Below are 18,267 nucleotides of genomic sequence, written 5' to 3'. Positions count from 1 at the left end.
CTTTTTGGGAAACATGACACCGTAATATTTCCCCCCTCTTGGATGAGTGACTGAGAATAGCATAAGGAAAGAGCAGAGAAACAGAAACACAGCCTTTCAGAGTCCTCAGAACTGATAATCCTCCCTAAAAAGCCTGTAATGCATATTGTCTACTATGGAACATGTTTTCAAAATAGTGGTCAGCAAGAGTTGCATTTTAATTTCCTCCTAAGAGCAGGTCATCTCCACCACCTTTTCTTCTGTAAAGGCCTGGGTGAATAATGTTCTATTAATGCCTTAAAAGCGACCTTAGAGCTTTGGTCTCAATCTCTCTGGATTGGGCATTTTAGCTCTTCTCAGTCCACCCAATGGAAACATCACTGTCCACACACGGTATAAAACACTGCCACAGGATGGCACTTGACTGGCCTTCGTGGAAAACGGGCCAAGGTTGGGAAGTTGACTCATGGCAAGGAATGCTTCCTGTTGTTCAGTGTTCCCCGACTGCCAGCTCAGTGGACATTTCCTCTTTAAGGGGAAATATCCTGCCAAAGTGAGAGTGAGTGGACCCACTGCTAGTATCCGTTAAGGGGCAGCTGAGCCCTGATGAGAGAGAGCGCGTGAACAGGAAGAGCGGAGGTCCTGGGAGAGGCACAGTGCTGCGTGAGCACACTGTGGGACCGTGCCTTAGCTTTCCATTACCATAACAGATGCCTGAGGTAATGGACTTCAAAAGGAAAAAGGTTGATCGCGGTTCATGGCTTCAGAGGTTCTGTCTCATGATCAGTTGGCTTTTAGGCCAACTTCTTTAGGCTGGTGATGAGACAGCCTGTCATGGAGGAACACGTGGAGGAACAAAATTACTCATGTCCAGCAGGTGGAAGAGAAGAAGAGGCTGAGGTGCCACAGTCCCCTTCAGGGCCACGCGCAATGACCTCACTTCCTCCCGCTAGGCCCCGCCTCTTAAAGGTCCCACCACCTCCCAGTAGCACCACGCTGGGAACCAAAGCCTCCAAAACGTGGGCCTTCGGGGACATTTAAGATCCGATTACTGAGCTGGTTACAAAGCATGCGTCCCCACCCCCAGAATTACCAAGTGAGTGATTAGGCACTCTTGTCTCTGAGAGCTACACTTCGTTCAAAGTGTGTTATGTCAGTCGTGTGGCAGCCACATCACAGAAGAGCCTCCAAATGTCAAAATTCATGTTTCAGAAGAATATCAACAAGAAAAAAATAATGAGTGCTAAAAATGAGGGTATAAGGCAACAGAAAAACAACACTCCTGCTTTCGTTTAGGACCAAACATAGACCTGAAAAATGCTTTGAAGGAAGTGATACACCTTAAAGCGACAGTGCTGGTCTTTGGGTGCAGCGCTGTCACTGGCCTGCGTGTGTGGGTCTCAGAGTTTTCAGATGCCTGACAGCAGGCGTGCGCTGTGCTGTGACGGTGGGAGCCCAGCCCTGCCGTCTGACCAACTGTGTTTAACCTTGAAGGTCCAGGTCCTGCAGGGGAAGGAGCCGCCCTGCTTCCTCCAGTGCTTCCAGGGCGGGATGGTGGTGCACTCCGGGCGCCGCGAGGAGGAAGAGGAGAACACGCAGAGTGAGTCTGGGCTGTTGTTGGGATTCATAAGGCTTCCTTCTCCCAGAGGCATCTTACGGGTAAGGGGTAGAAAGTGCGTCTATCTTCATCTAGCTGCGGCTTTCCCAATGGAAACCTCCTGGTGTTGGCCTGATGGATCAGCTTTCCACCCCCTCAACACGCACACACACTGAATTTCTTTTCGGACCCACCTTTGTGTGGAAGACGCTGGAAGATTGCTTTGCCTTGAACTAAATTCTCTGACTGCACTTTTTAGGAGAGGAAAACAATCAGTGGCTCATCTATTATAAATTATAATTTCTTGTTGGTCAGCTTCCCCCCACCGAAAACAATCCGAGCTTTAGAGCTGTGCGACTTACTGTGTAAATTGTGGAGAAGAAGTCTTTCTGCATCCTGAACTTCTGGCAACCTGCTTCTAACTAACTCCAAAATGATTTGCTTATGATCTGGGATCATAACAAAATGATTCTGGGAAGCCCAGATGTGGTCCTCACTCAGCTGAATGGAGGCTGCAGGGACCTGGGTCTCCCCTGTTCCCGGGAGCCCCTGCCCTGTGTGTGGTGGCTGGCTCAGGCCTAACTGTGCTCCTGGCGCCCCCTGCAGGTGAGTGGAGGCTGTACTGTGTACGAGGGGAAGTGCCAGTGGAAGGGAACTTGCTGGAGGTGGCCTGTCACTGCAGCAGCCTGAGGTCCAGAACCTCCATGGTGGTCCTCAACGTCAACAAGGCCCTGATTTACCTGTGGCACGGATGCAAAGCGCAGGCCCACACGAAGGAGGTGGGAAGGACTGCAGCGAACAAAATCAAGGAGCAGTGAGTATCGTGTGCCCATGAAGAGCTGTCCTCAGAAGGGGCCTCCGAGTGGGATGAGAGCAGGCCAGGAGGGAAAGGCCCCCCATGGACACCTGGTATGCCCAAAGAGACATCAAGAGACAGGTGGGTGGAATTGGTGGGACCCATTCAGCCAGGACCTCTGAGGTGAGGGCGTCGCCAGCTTTCTGAGATTCACCCGCCTCAGTAAACGGCAGCACTGAGCAGGTGCAATGGTGCTGCTAGTCCCAGCTACATGGGAGGCTGAGGCGGGAATGTTGCTCGACCCAGGAGTTTGAGGCCAGCCTGTAACACAGCAAGACCCCATCTCCAAAAACAACAACAAAAACAGGCATTGCCGAGAGCAAGGGAAATGACGGCAGCAGACACATTAGCTTCATCCTCATAGGTACAGTTCAGCTTTTCAATTATAAGCCGGGAATCCTTTGATATTTAAAGAGCAAATTCTAAATATCTTCCAGGGATTCTAAGTCTTAGTTTTGTCAGAACAGCAGGGGAAAAGCTAGAAAAGCATCGGGAGGACAGTGAGATGTCCCCCGTGGAGAACAGCACTGCGACCTTCTCAGCAGTTCCCGGCAGGGGTCCCTTGGGCACAGAGCCCCGGTGTGGGTCTTGTCCCTTGGCCATGAGCCCTCTTCTGGAGGCAGAGCACTGAGCAAGGGCCTGGGGAGAGGGGACACTGGAGCCTGGGGAGGAAGATCAAGAAGGCTGTCACTCCTGCCCCCACCCCCGTCACCTGGAGAACTTAGCTCTGCTCGGGAGGGCAGTGAGAGGGAGGGACACAAGCGAGCTCGCGGCCGACAGACGGAGGGCAGCTGTCTCGAGCATTGCTCTGTGGGCTGCAGAGCAGGGAGTGGGGGAAAATGGTGCTCAACCGGCTGTCCAAGGGCGCTCAGGCCCTGCCACTGTGTTCACCTGGACCACTGAGAAAAAACGAAACAGCCAAAATTCATTTATTCGTTTACCAGTGCAGTCAGCAGAACATGTTTGAGCTCCTCTTTGTGCAAAGCATAGATTTAGGGACCAGGACTGGGCAGTGAATAAACCCACTCCCTTCTCTGCATGACATTTACGTTCTAGCCCTAAAGGACAAGAAACAGTAAAAGTGTGTCGTAAGTTAAACTGTGGATTATTTTCACTGCTTATCACATGTAATCGTGTGATTCTCCCTAGGGCCACGCCAGCCCTTCCTCTTCCAAGAATTTATTTTCATTATTAGTAAGAACCGAAGCCAGTGGAACTGAGTGAGCCGGCCCCTTGACTGCGTCCTCGGGAGTTTGTGCTGCTGGCTCTTCCCCAGCGTACAGGGCCTCATGGGTGTTTGTCCCACGCAGATGCCCCCTGGAAGCCGGACTGCACAGCAGCAGCAACGTGACGATTCACGAGTGTGAGGAAGGGGCTGAGCCCTTGGGCTTCTGGGACGCGCTAGGCAGGAGGGACAGGAAAGCCTACGACTGCATGCTTCAAGGTAATGCCACGGCCCAGAGCCTTCGGCTGGTTTTGCTTCACTCTGATGGTTCAGTATTTATTGAGCATATGCTATGCGTGACACCCAGTGAACCAAACCCAGGTTTTGTCCTCCAAGCCCACCACCCAGTGGAGGGGCTCAGCGGTGCACACATGTGAGTAATTAGAACCCAAAACCCAAGTCGCTGTGTCACGGAAGAGGTACAGGTGAGGGGAGCTGAGGAGACCCCACGACTTTATGGAAAAGGTGGCGCTGCCCAGTGCCTTGGAGGTGGGTGCAACGCAGAGAGAAGAAAATTCCGGGGGCTCAGTGAGCAACAGCACCGCGTGGCCTGCGGAACAGGACGCTGTGCAGTCGGCCCAGCAGCCAGGCGCGGGGGAGAGGGGGAAGGCTGGTGACAGAGGGGTCCGGGCCACGTCAGGGAGGATCTGAGTGGGAGGCCGAAAGCCTGAGCCATTCACAGAAGTCACTGCCGGAGGGAGGCGTGGAGGGCAGGGACTGAAGCCCTGCAAACCTAGGAGATGTTTCATGAGTCGTGAACACAGGAAAACTGCCAGCAGCCTGTGAACTGGGAGCCTAAAACTCAGACAGGCTAAGAGGAGACCACTGAGGGACACAACATGAGTCGGCCAGGGGGGCAGGCAGGAGGAGGGGCGGGCGTGGAACCACTGGGCTTCGTGCAGAAGCTCTTGACCTCTCTGCGACAGAGCCAGGGACCCAGCCCTCAGAAAGGCAGAGCAGAACACAAGTGTGTGACGTTGGGTGTGGCCATCAGCTAGGACTGGCGATTCAGAGGCAGGAAGGAACTTGTGAAAAGCGCATGAGCAAGGTCCTGGGTATCAGGAGGGGACAGGTGCCACTGTCAATGGCGCCAGGACAACAGAGCAATGCCCTTGGGCCTGAGCGCGAGCTGCTCATCAGAGGCCTCACCAAGCAGTGTCAAGTCAGCTGGCAGGAGGTTGCGTGGCTGCTGAGGAGGTGAGCGGAAGCCTGGGGGAGGCTGGAGAAACCTCCACTCCACAGCCTTCTGCAGCTGGGGAGATGTTTCCAGTTTTTCTCCATTATAGCACAGAAAAGGAAAGCACAGCAGGGCTATGCACCTCCTGTCTGAAATGCCTGGAACCAGAGGTGTTTCCATATCACATAATGAGTCATCTCGGGGATGGCACCCAAGACTAGATGCAAAACTTATGTCTCCCACCTGGACACAGATAGCCTGAAGGTCATTTATACAATGTTTTAGGACCCGTGTTTTGACTGTGACCTGTCACATGAGGTCAGTTGTGGAATTTTCTACTTGTGGTATCATTTCTCTGCTCAGAAAGCTTTGGATTTTGGAGCATTTGACTAGGGCTGCTCGATCTGTAGGAGGAGGAGTATCAGAGTTCAAAGGAACACTTTTAGGGACTAGATGATTTAATGTGTTGTCTGTTCTTGGTGCCAGTCTTGGGTAGAGCAGAAGAATCCAACTGAGAAAAGGACTGAAGTGTAGAAATGGATGATTAAAGGAAGAAACCCCACTAGGATAGGGATCACAGGGGAAAGTCACCTTGGGGAGGGTGACATCTCTGTTGATCATCTTCTTCATGCCCAGCTTGTGCTGAACGTTTTGAGTTGGGCTTGCGAAGAGCACCCACTGTCACCAAAGCTGACAAATGTAGGTGGCCCGTGGGAGGGGCACGGGCTACCCAGCCACACCCCGTTCATTATTTTCTGATGTTTGTCAGTCTAGGCTTTTCTTACCCCAAAGATGTTGAAATCCTGTGTGTTTTTCTTTGGTTCTGTTTGTCATGTTTTACCTTAATTCTTCAGTCCAGCTGGAATTTAGCTTCATGAGTGTTGCATCCAGCTGATGGACCGGTTTTCTCTCCCTAGGGGACAGCAGGGCACCAAAACGTGGGATTCAGCTCTCAGGGCCTCAGGCATCTCAGGGACTAGGTGCAAGCACCATTTCCTTTGTGTCCCCATGGCCACCCCTGAGAAAGTGGCGGCAGGGAAAGTGGCTGTCTGAAAGGAAGCAGGCCCCTCTTACCCCCGTAGCCCTTCGAAGTCGTTGGCCTTGTTTGGAAAGATGGTGACCGCTGCTTACAGCATAGATGTCCCCATTCACCAGGGCGCGTCGGTGTGCAAGTCTGCACTTATCTGCCTTTTCTTAAGTACGGATTAGTAATATAAGTAAGGCAAATATTTATTAAGCCACTCTGACATCCCAGAGACCATTTACCCTACATAGTTTTTTTTTCACTAACGCACCCTATCCAGCCCTCTCCCACTGTTAAAAATGAGGCAACACGCAGAGGGAAGTGAATCACCTAGGTTAGGTTGGACGGCAGCGGCACGTCGCACAACCATTCTGTTAGCCTCTGCCTCTCCAGTTCTGTAAATTGTATGTAACTTTTTATACATAATGCCTCTCAGTGATAGAAATTGTTTGAAATTAGACAGATGAGAAAATAATCATGTGTAATGTCTCTCAGATATAACTAGGATTCACATTTTTCTGTGCCATCTGCAATATCTATGTTCAAAAATAAAATTGGACCCACTGTTGTATAATCCACTTTCTCCCTTTCTTCTGACTAAGTTCCCAAGTCGCTACTCTTTAGACTTAGGGCGCAGGGGGTTCCATGAATTGATGCTACACTCTACTCAACAGTTTTCTATAGCTGGGGAGATGGTCTAGTTTTTCTCTATTATGTAATAATGCACTTTACATAAATTTTAAAATGAGTATGTGTGTTCATCCCTAATTAGGTGAATTCCTGGTTATGGCACTTGCCTGATCAGGTTACAAGTCATATAGTATATACCAACATGTGTCCACCACAACGTTAGTGCCAGGTTCCACTCTTACCAGTGATGGACAAAAGTGTGCCTTTCCCAACACAGTCATAAACTCAGCACATTATTTTCTTCCTCTTTGCCAGATACATTGGGGCCGATAGCTTGGTGTGTTAGCCAGCTTTCCCTTGTTGTGACAAAGTACCTGACAAGTTAGTTTAAAGCAGAAAAGGTTGGTTTTGGCTCTCGGTTCCAGATGTTGCAGTCCTGGTTAGCTGCTCCGTGGTTTCTGGGCCTGTGGCAAGGCAGAAACATCATGGTGGCTGGACGTGGAGGGGAAAGCCATTCATTTCACAGCAGCCAGCAAAGACAGGGGGCAGGGAGAGAGCTTGTGCTGCTCCTCCTCCCTTTTGGCCCATCTGGGCCCCACCTGTTGGATGGCACCACCCATATCCGCGGGTCTCGTCTCCCCCGGTTTGCTGTCCCATATGCCAGCTCTCTGTGGAAACACCCTAGTAGACACCCCAGAAGCGTGCTTTGCTGATTTCCTAGGCTTTTTCCCAATCCAAGCAGATTGATAACCGATGTTAGCATCACACTAATCATTGCTTCAATTTAATTTGTTAATCAGAAGACTGAAACGCTTAACATATGTCTGTGTGTTTGTGTGTGTGTCTGTATTGGCTACAGTGCAGTTTCTATTTGCTCTACACACACACATGCACAGACACAAACATATACATTCACATATACATTTTTAGCCATTTGTTTTTCTACTTTGGTGAATGTTTAATTTGTGCCTACTTTGGCAGATGTTTTATTTGTACACACTTTATTGAGCTACTTGTCTTTTCCTTATTTATGTACCTTCACATGTAAGGAAACTGATTAGTTGCTGTATTACAAGTGGTATTAAAACTTTTGTACTAAAATTTTTCATTTTTATGTAATCAATGCATAAGTCTCTCCCTTTTGATTGTTTCTTTTACTGTTGCAACTGAAAAAGTCTTCCTGGGCTGGGTATGTAGCTTGGGGTGCAGTACTTACCCAGCATGCAGGAGGCCTTGGGCTCCATCCCCAGCACCACACACACACACAGAGGCTGCCCCACCTCCAAGCTCCGATAAACCCTGTAAACCACTCTGTGACCACTGACTCTGTGAACTGTTTCATGTTTTGTCTTCAGTCATCTGGAATTTGGTGCATATGGTCTTCACCTCCACTCTCTTTTCTTTCAAAGATCCTGGAAGTTTTAACTTCGCACCCCGCCTGTTCATCCTCAGCAGCTCCTCTGGAGACTTCTCAGCCACGGAGTTCGTGTACCCTGCCCGGGCGCCCTCTCTGGTCAGCTCGATGCCCTTCCTACAGGAGGACCTGTACAGCGCCCCACAGCCAGGTAAAGCCCGCAGGGCCACACCATCCTGTCAGCGTTTCCTGTATTGTGCAGTCTCTGTTTGCCAAGTGTACCATGGAAACCCTTGCTGGTGCTGTCTCACTTAATTCTCACACCCACCCCAAAATGAAAGGGAAGGAAGCCAACTGCATGTGATGGTCTAGGACTTACATTCCCACAGCATTTTTTCTCCTTGACAGTCACACAAGGTTTACTTGTGGCAAGGCCTGTGGCCCAAAGACCTCAGTGATACACTAAGCACAACAGCATCAGGCTGCTGGCTCTGCTCCTCTCCCAGCCTTCCTCTCAGACGTGTTGCTTCATGGTCCCTGGTCAACTGCCCTTGCTCCAGCCATCATGTTTGCATTCGAACAGAAAAATAGGGAGTAGGGGAAAGGGCCATGTAAGCCGTGTTTCTCTCTTTCATGAGATAAAGCAAAATGCTTTCCCAGATGCCCCCAGCAGACTTCTGCTCATATCTCATTGGCCAAAGAGTGTCACATGGCCACTCCAGCTGCAAGGGAGCATGGGAAAGCAAAGGGTGAAGGATCAGCTGAGTTAGTCCAAGAGCAGTGTCTGGGTCACTGCAGAGCCAATATTCCAGTTTGGGTCTTTGGATTCCAAGGTCAGGGCTGTCTCCACCTGGCCACCACCGGCAGCCAGCAGCGTCTGTGCCCTCCTTCTGCAGGGAGAGTTCCTGGGATCCCACCCTGCTGCCCATGAAGCCCGAGCCCAGCCGCCCCTGAGCTCGTGATACCTCCCCGGAGCCTGGATTAGCAACCTCCCCTGAGCTTTTAAAGGATGTGGCTTTCCCAGGGTGAGCTGAGCCAGCCAATGGGAGAGCTTTGCCAGGTGGAGTAAGAGTCAGACCGAGGGCTTGCAGGCGAGAAAATGAAAAGGGAGAAGTGAAGTTTTGCTTTTCAGAGCCCATTTCTCTCGGAGAGAACTGTGGACCCACATCACCGCTAGGCAGACCAGTGGGCGTGATCGCTGAAACCTGGGCCAGGCTCTGGTCTGACCGTGCTCTTTGGAGGCCTGTGTGGCCGAGGCCCCGCCATGGCCTGGCCCGCCCCAAGTCTCCAGAGGGGCCGTGGGCAGCCCGAGGCTGAGCTGGGGTAAAGGTGAGGCCGAGAGGCAACGGAAAGGAAGAGGCCACACCTTTGCCGCCTGCTCTCTACCTAGGGGCTTCTCCAAGTTGGCCTTTCCGAGGGCTGAGGTGTGCAGGGGAGGGCTCCTCTATTCGCCCCTGGGCCCCTGGACTGGAGCGCTGTGTCACTGTCTGACAGAGCAGCCCCTTTGCCTGGGCACAGGGAGCTGGAAGCATCCACCCACGAGCTCCTGACGGGCCTGTCCTCACTCCCACAGCACTCTTTCTCGTGGACAATCACCACGAGGTGTACTTGTGGCAAGGCTGGTGGCCCATTCAGAACAAGATCACCGGCTCTGCCCGCATCCGCTGGGCCTCGGACCGGAAGAGCGCCATGGAGACCGTGCTGCAGTACTGCAGAGGTGAGCGCCTCCACGGGGCGGCTGGGGCTGCTCCACCCCCTCCTGCTGCACCCCCACCGGGATAGGCCCACAGACCTCGCGGGAACCAGCTTCCCCCTTTAACCTTTTGAGGCGTACCGATTTCACAGTTAGTACATTCTTGGCTTCCACAATGAAGAACCAGTTTTTCTCTTTCACATTGTGAGGCCATCTCACTCATGACCCTCAAGTTGTGCTGTGGGACATACAGGTCTCAAACCTGGGATTATTCATGGTGAGAGACAGGTAAACGACCACCACGCTCGCTGTCTGCAGGGAGAACAGGAATCTCCCCAAACTGGCTGACAGGCCAATGCCAACCCTTTTCCTCACTCAGTATTGTTTTAGTATTATCTTCATGGGAAAAAAACCTATAGAAAATTCATGGGGTTTTTACTGTACCATTTACCCACAATACGTGGTCTTTTATATGAATGAAAATGACAGTAATTAATATTTGTGGTTTTATTGATGGGCTTAATATCTCTGAGCATGCATAGTTCATCCTTTTCTTGAAAAACTCTCATAATAAGTAGCAACTTAGAATTTCCACCAAATGTAAAAAGTATAACATTTAAAAAAATGCTGTCCTTTGCTGTCTGATGCTACTAAAGTCCGTTGTACACTAGGGTGTCAGAGGGAAACTGCTGGGGGCAAATGAGGAAGGTGTAAGAGCCCCACCTGAGGCTCCAGGGGGAGGACCCGGCTCTCCAGGGACTCAGAAGCGTCTTGTTGGGGTCAGGATGTGGACTCACCTGACTCCCTGCCACTGTGACAGCCATAGGAGTGAAATTAGCATTTTGGGCAAACATCATCCACATGTTGTTATGAACCACTCCGAGCCCACATTTTAAGCATGAAGTCAAAAGTTCTGAACAAAGAAGCAAAGATTCCAAGGGAAATCAGAGAAAGCTAGGGTCGTTGGGGCTGCTGCCATTTGCATTCTGCTTTACTTCAGGAAAGAACCTCAAGAAGCCGCCCCCCAAGTCCTACCTTCTCCATGCTGGTCTGGAGCCACTGACCTTCACCAACATGTTTCCCAGCTGGGAGCATAGGGAGGACATTGCTGAGATCACAGAAATGGTGAGCACATGCCTGGCCGCCGTGACCCCTGCCTGCTGGACCATGGCAGACTTTGCCAGGGGGAAGCATCCAGTTGCACTTTTACAGTGCAGCCAAAGGCACTTCGTGTTTGTCTTTTCCTGTGCAACATACCAATGGGTTCACACAGAATTACCTTAGGGTGAAGAGAGGCCTCATGGGAAGTCCATTGATCAGTTTGGGCAATGTTTTATATGTAGTTCTCAGAGTTTAAATTCTTACATAGCTGAATTTACTTACTTTAAAGACTGTAAATAAAAGCTGCTGTCTCTTCATTCTGTTAGCTAAAAAACATTGCTTCTCACAGAATACAATCCAAGTCCTCACATTTCAGATGTTAACCTTGCAAGAAGAGACACAAAATAAACCTGTGGTACATGAATGTATGTATTTGACTGAAAGAGTGAGCATATCGTGGCTCATCCGAGATGAGGTGCTGCATGCGTCTCATCTGTCTCTCATGTGGCCACCTGGGGTTACACGAGGCCTCCATGGCGTCTACCTACCAAAATGTGTTAGCATCCAGAAGTGTTTTATGTTCCCAGCACATGGACAAGAACTGTGCGAGTTAACCTCACCAGCGTTGGCAACGCCCAGGGTTTCTTTGGTTTGGTGAGAGACAGGTGTTCTCCCTTTGATTCTGTTGCTGTGTAAGAGAAAGCTGCTTTTCAGGGAGAAATGACTTCAGTGTATTTGAGAGGGAATCTATGTGATTTTAAACCGAGAAAAGTCCGCTGATGTGCAGCAGTAGAGTGAGGCTCTGTAATGGCATGGATGTTGCTGCTTCACCTAACCTGTTTCCTTGGGGTGGGGGCTGGGGCCTAGGGTCTGGCACATGCTGACAAGGGCCTCACCCTGGGGCGCCTCACACCCCAGCCCTTCTGACAGCTTACTCTAACCAGGTGGATTTGATCTCCTCCGGGAAGGCGCTGATGACTCCTTCCGACATAGTTACAGCGAGACTGTTCCAGTCACAATAAATATGGGATCACAAAAGCCCACAGCTCTGGGATTGTAGGCACTGTGGCTGCTTCCTGCAGACTAAGCCCAAGCCCCTAAACCCCCATCGTATTTCTGTGCTCACTGTGGGCCCTGGCAGTCAGCAGTGGGCATGCGGCGCTGTGCAGGCCTTTGGGGATTCCAGCCCTGTGGAAAATTGGGCTTCCTACACCGGCACATTGCTCTTGTAACTAAGATTCACTGAGCGTGTGCTCTGCACTAGGACTGCTCCAAACGCTTTGCTTTTATGTTCTCATTTAATCATCCAGTAGCTCTCCAAGACTCACCTTAGTGTCATCCCCCTCTTCTGAGAGTAAGAGCTAAGGCACTTTGGTCACTTGCCCCACGTCTGAGACAGCAAGAGGAGGAACCCTGTGCAGGCCCAGGCCAGCCATTCCCAAAGCCGCCTCTCCACCCAGTCTGGCCTGTCTGTTGCCGAATTTGGTGACAGCCTTGGTTATTCGTTCCCTTGTCCACCCACCCGAAAGGAGGGCAGCATATCCAGGATCCCAGTTTAATGGAGGAAGATAACTCACCCAGAATAGCCTATTCAGATTAAATGCACACAGTGGTTTAAATGGGAGAAAGAAAAGGCTCGATTCATCCCCAGAATATTCTAGGTGCTAGGGTCAAACACAGAGCAAATGCTCTACCGCTGAGCCCTTCTCCCATCCTTCCTTTCCTTTCCTATTATGGACTAAAAACAGAGTCTAAGGAAAGGGTAGTGTGGTGAGATTTCTTTTAAGGTTAATTGCTTTGAAATATTTGTAAACACATTCCATTATTTGGAAGCGTCTGGTGTTTAGACTTCAGAGCCCATCGTCTTCTTCCATAATTCACTCACAAGAGGGTCCCTAAACATTTTTTGGAGGTAGCTCTGAGACAGGATTTACTAGAAACTTCATGGTAGGGTGAGAAAGTCAAGAGACCCACAGGCCTGTGACCAGTTCCTTTGCACGCAGAGCCCTGTTCCCTCCCCAGTAAAGGGAAGCTCCACGCCAGGTGCAGTGCAGAGGGGACAGAGTTGCACATTTGCAGGCTGTGTTAGCCAGCTTTCTGTCGCTGTGACAAAATACCTAAGAGAAACAATTTAAGGAGGAAAGGTTTGCTTTAGCTCACAGTGTCAGAGGGTTCCGTCCATGGTTGGCTGGCTCTGTTGCCTCTGGGCTTGTGGCAAGGTAAGGTACATGTAGTGGAACAGAGCTGTTCACCCCGTGGTGGCCCCAAATCAGAGACAGAAGCAAACCCCTGGAGAGGAAGAGGCTGGAGATGAAATATACCCTTCAAAGACACCTTCCCTGTGACCTGCATCATCCAATTAGGCCCCACCTCTTAATAAGCCCACTGCACTATGACCTCATCAGTGGGTTAATCCACTGATGAAGTGAAAGCACTGCCACCCCAGTCACTTCCACAGAGCCCACCAGCTAGAGGCCAGGCCTTCAGCACCGTGAGCCTTTTGTGGGACATTTTAGATAACAACCATGAGATGAGCCCCTGACAAAACGTGTTCCTGCAGAGACCACACCAAGTTCTTCTCTCTGTTCCCCCTGCTCTCCAGGACACGGAAGTGTCGAATCAGATCACCCTGGTGGAAGACGTCCTAGCCAAGCTCTGTAAGACCATCTACCCCCTGGCCGATCTCCTCGCCAGGCCACTGCCAGAAGGAGTTGACCCTCTGAAGCTTGAGATCTATCTCACCGATGAAGACTTCGAGGTAAGCAGCGTCCCCTTCCCCTGGGGTGGGATGGCAGGAAGCCCCACCCTGCCGAGCGTCGCCTCACTCGGCCACCCGCGATCCCTGTGCATCCTCAGTTCGCCCTGGACATGACGCGAGACGAGTACAGTGCACTGCCTGCCTGGAAGCAGGTGAACCTCAAGAAAGCGAAGGGGCTCTTCTAGCCGGGCAGACCGAGCGGGCACCTCAGCGCGCCGGACCGGAAAGGCCGATTCTGGAGACTGTTGCTATTTAAATGAGTTTTTCCAAACCTGACCTTATTAACGATACTGCTTGTCCCGGAGTTGTGTATTTTGTAAATGTTTAAGAGAACTCTTCGGAAACCTGCTTTCCACCGTTCTGCGGGGGTGTCAGTAAAGGCCTCTGTCATGCGCACTTCCGCAGTGATTGCTCGGCAGCCCCGCAGCCTGCCCTCCTGTTCCAGCTCGGCGTTGCCTTTGTATTTTTCTTTTTTGAAGCAGTTCTCTTTATAAAGTGTTATTTTGACAGTTTGTGGATTCTAAAATATATATATTTATATAAACACCGTATAAATCAAATATGTATTTAACAAAGCAATATGTATTCATTCACTTTTAATTTTTCTCTCTTTTGGCATCAAAGGGTTATTACAAGGTAGTTGGAGTGGCTTCTGTTGAATTCAGTCTGCCACCCCGCTGCAGCTTCATACACATCCAGAAGCCTCCTTCTGAGTTAGGCCTGACTTGTTCTGAGTGGTACTTCTGGTGCTAAAATGAACAGAGAATTTGTACTTACTGGTGTGGACGCTGAAGAATCCACGCGAATCAACCTTTCTACCTTAATATCTCCCAAAAAATGTATAGTGCCTTGTTTTTATGTACAGTTTATATACAGAAAAGTTTGCTCTGCATTTTTAATGCTGGTATAGAACATTTACCTACAGTTTTGCTCTCAAATAGTAGGAATAAAAACATCTCAATTTGTAAAACCCATTGTAAACATTACGCATGTCATTTTGTGACCTAGGACTCCAAAATAAAAACTTCAGAATAATCACAACAATGAACTGGTTGGTTCACACTGCATTCTAAGCATGTTGCTTTGTGGAAAAAAATGTATTTGTAATTGTCAACATAGCACCAACATTTTGTCATTAAATATTAACTGCTATAACTTCAGGGCTAGATTTTATAGAGAGTCATGAGATTAAATAGCCAAATATTTGACCTGTAAAATTAGACTGAGGTCTGCAGTGAAGATATTTTTGCAGGTCATCATTTATCAGAAGCTCCATTCTACAACTATATCTACATTTAAAGATCACAGTGCCTTTAAAACATGGATATATAAGGTGTCTAGAAAGCTCCTCACATGTTCATACATTCTTAAAATTCCAAATCCAGGGCTGAGGCTGCAGCTCAGTGGTAGTGTTTGCCTGGTGTGCATGAGGCCCTGCCAAGGTATGCACAAAAAAGAAAAGAAGAAAACCTATGGTTTCAAACAAAATCTACAGGTGGATTCTAACTTCATAGAGCCACTGCTCCTTCCCTTAAGTTGAGCCTGACACATCTGACAGTCACACATTTGCCTTAAACGTAGTATCTTCCGCACATGCCCCGCCCCTCCAAGCCCTGCACAGGATCGGGGCCTGTGGGCTGCTCTGGCCCCACCACGTTCTGATTCTGTGATACTGGGAAGCTGCTTAACTCCCCTGCCTTAATGTCCTTAAGAGAGGAGATCTTGCCTGCATTGCCGGGTCTTGGGCAAAGATCAAGGGGCAGCTCTTTGAAAGGATGGTAGTGAGATAGGAAAGCACATGAATGAAAGTTCAGGGGTGGTTATCATACACCTGGAAATTACAGATCAAATAAAAATCAAGTGGAGGGGAGAGGAGAGAGTATATGTCCTACGGGTAGTCTCCAAAGAGGAGTGGGAAAAGGGTTGTAGAGAGAATAGGGCAACCTGTGAGCATCACAAAAAGGAGAGACAGGGTTGCAGATATCTGTGACAGGTTCAGGAAAGCACCTGGGTTCTTAGGTACACCGGAAGTATACAACCAACAGAAGACAGAGGATTGGCCCATGGTGGGATGGATGGACAGATAAGAGATAGAAGAAGATAGATAGATATAGAGGATAGACTGATAGATGATAAATAGATGACCTTATTAGAGCAATAGGCTCATGTGACTATGGGGCCTGAGGAGTCTCACATCAGGCCACGTGCAGGGTGGAGACCCTCGGAAGCTGGTGTGTGGCTGGCTGTCCAGGACCACAGGCTTCAGAGCCAGAGAAGCCAGAGGCCGCTGGTGTAAGACCTAGAGCCCCAAGACCAAAGAACCTGGAGCTCTGATGTCCGCAGCAGTATAAGAAGCATGCATCCTGCTCCAGCAGAGAGACAAGCTCAGCATTCTCTGTTCTCAGCAGAGCAGGCGGTGCCCTTCCACACTGAGGACACACCTTCCCGACTCAGTTCTCTCAGACTCACAGGCCAGCGTCCTCCCGGGACACCTCCACAGGACGCCCCAGTAACACGACCAGTGCTCTGAGAGCCCTTCACCCAGTCAGGCCGACACCTACATTGAACCATCGCAGAAAGTAAAGGTACCTCCAGCTCTGACGCCGTGGGTTCTGGAAGTCTCAGGGCCGACACTGGAACTGACTTGCATTAGCTGGAAATGGACACAAGTTACCCGTTATTAAATCTTGCTGAATTAGCAAGTCCAACTTTACTGTCCAAATGCCACTGTGGCATTCATCTTGAGATGGCCATAATCAGATCTGTGAGCGAGCTCCACAAAGGAAAAGAAATTCTGAGCAACAATTGGACAAGAGCCCTGTGCTTGTGCTTATATGGAAGGAAAGAAATATAAAATGGGACCAAGACAGGCAACAATATAACTAGTACTTTTTCCTGACTGGCTTCTGCATATAGAAAAAAAACAGTAACTAAAGAATGCACTTGAGAACTGCAGGACTTGTTGGTATCAAAGCCTGTCCCAGGAGGTGATGATAAAACAGATGTCCTCCCTGCCCTCCTCCATCAGTGGTTCCTTCCTAAGAGAGGCCGTTCCACTTTAAACATCAGGAGTCACAAAGCTAACGGAAGAATTGTTTGCCAATGATGATACAGAGTCCCCGTCCCCAGTGAGGAAGCCTTTTTCTGGTTGTCAGTATCATCTTTCCACAGGTTCAAATCCAGCTCCCATGGCAGCCATAGCATCCGCTGCAGTGTGTGGGGGATGGCATGCTCTGTTACTCAAAAGGGTCCATATTCATCCAGGAATGTGAGCATGTGTTACTTACTCATTTAAATATTTCTTGGGTGTGAGCTAACAATAAGGCTCAACAGAATACAAATGTGACATCTACCAAGCTCTGAATGGCAAGGAGCCTGCATTCCAGGGGAAGGAGAGTAATGTAGCTCAACAGGAACTACAGATAATGATGCAATCAAACTCTGTAATGGGTTGAATTGTGCTGCTTCTTCCCAAAAATGCATTGGAGTCTTAACTGCTAGTATGTCGGAATTTGACCTCATTTGGAGATCTTTAGCTAACCAGATTACAGGAGCGCAGTAGGGTGGGCGTAACCCAGTGGCTGGCAGCCTTACTGGACAGGGAATCTGGACAGAGACAAGCACACAGGCAGGGAAGACCACATGGAGACACAGCGCAAAAGCGGCCGTCTGCAAGGCCAGCAGAGGCCTTGGGAGAATCCAACCCTGGCAGCACCTTGACTCGAACCTCTGGCCTCCAGAACTGTGAGGTGGTGATGTTTCTGTGGCGCAGCGCCCAGTTTGTGGTCATCTGTTACAGCTGCTCTAGGGCACTAAGCAGTGCCAGGCGGGGCTTGCCAGGGGAGAAAGGAGAGGGGAAGGAATCAAGTTGGCCTCATGGAAGAAGTCTCAGCCCCCCGGAGGGGCTGGTCGGATCTCTCACTGCCACTGAGCCTCAGTCAGGTGTCAGCACAGATGAAGACTTGGCAGGAGCAACGGGAGCAGGAAGGGAGGGCCACGTCACCAGGGCAGCACAGCTAGGGCAAGGGCAGCCATGAGGGACTCGTGGCTGAGAGAGGTGCATGGGAGGGAGAAGGGATGGGAAACTGCCAGGCCTGTTCAGATGCAGGGCTGACCTGGCCCTACCTGGGCCTTGGCTTCATCGGGAAGCTGGGCAGCATCCCTTCTCCATGACCAGCTTCCCATGGCCACCCAGTATTTGTCCCCTGCCTAACTGACCCCCTGTGTGAGTGCTTCCATCCTGTGCCTTTACAGTCACACCATTAAGGACTTGGATTTATTAATGTACTCTTCCAGTCTAGGGCCCATAAAGATGTCTTCAGAAACAGTTCTGAGATCACCAACAAACAACCCACAATAGTATTTTTTCTAGGAATCTTGTTTAGCTCTGCTAACCCTTGCTTTCGTTTTAGAAACTACTCCAGAAGACAAGAAGTATTCTGTTCCACTGAAAACATTAAGCATCTCTCCGTCTTATACTGCTATTTTAATGATGGCTTTAACTTTTTAATTTTTAAATTAATTATTTTTTTTCAGTACTGGGAATGGAACCCAGCACTCATGCATGCTAGGCAAGTATTCTACTACTGAGCTACATCCCCAGCCCAATAAATTTAATTTTTTTTAAGATGTTTATTTTTCTTTCAAAAAAACAATGTGAATGGCCCCATGATACTGATTGGGCATTTTTAACAGAAGACCAACACATACAGAACTAAAGAGGTTCAGCTAAGGTGACAGACCTGCATGTCGCAGAGGCGGCTTGGTTACCTCTGCTCCTCCTGAATGAGCGGGCCTGAGTACTACAGACACACTCAGACCCATTACCAGCTCTCCCTACTGTGGGGGGCCCTAGGGAAGGAATTCGCCCTAT

General features: G+C 49.8%; 1 protein-coding gene and 1 long non-coding RNA gene across 20 annotated transcripts in view; one reads left to right on the top strand and one right to left on the bottom strand.

The window, feature by feature from the left end:
- Positions 1-14,442, top strand: part of Svil (supervillin) — a 209,241-nt gene extending 194,799 nt beyond the window's left edge. For all 19 annotated transcript variants that reach the window (XM_087207029.1, XM_087207036.1, XM_087207027.1 and 16 more), the window contains 8 exons: positions 1,474-1,579; positions 2,183-2,390; positions 3,743-3,876; positions 7,898-8,053; positions 9,416-9,559; positions 10,536-10,660; positions 13,239-13,394; positions 13,493-14,442. In XM_087207029.1, coding sequence (XP_087063155.1) covers positions 1,474-1,579; positions 2,183-2,390; positions 3,743-3,876; positions 7,898-8,053; positions 9,416-9,559; positions 10,536-10,660; positions 13,239-13,394; positions 13,493-13,579 — 1,116 coding nt within the window. In that variant the 3' untranslated portion in view covers positions 13,580-14,442. The remainder of the gene's footprint in view (positions 1-1,473; positions 1,580-2,182; positions 2,391-3,742; positions 3,877-7,897; positions 8,054-9,415; positions 9,560-10,535; positions 10,661-13,238; positions 13,395-13,492) is intronic.
- Positions 14,443-14,629: 187 nt separating this feature from the next.
- On the bottom strand, positions 14,630-17,285 carry LOC110345223 (uncharacterized). The gene is made up of 3 exons (XR_015449573.1): positions 16,338-17,285; positions 15,984-16,047; positions 14,630-14,828 (listed from the first exon to the last, which is right to left on the bottom strand). It is a non-coding gene; the product is annotated as an uncharacterized LOC110345223 (long non-coding RNA).
- Between the last annotated feature and the right edge of the window lie 982 nt (positions 17,286-18,267).

Source organism: Heterocephalus glaber, unplaced genomic scaffold (genome assembly GCF_053883595.1).
Source record: "Heterocephalus glaber isolate CG9 unplaced genomic scaffold, H.glaber_assembly_v1.0 deba00000738, whole genome shotgun sequence".
Taxonomy (NCBI): domain Eukaryota; kingdom Metazoa; phylum Chordata; class Mammalia; order Rodentia; family Bathyergidae; genus Heterocephalus; species Heterocephalus glaber.
Note: the sequence above shows the minus strand (reverse complement) of the source record. Positions and strands in the feature narration are given on the sequence as shown.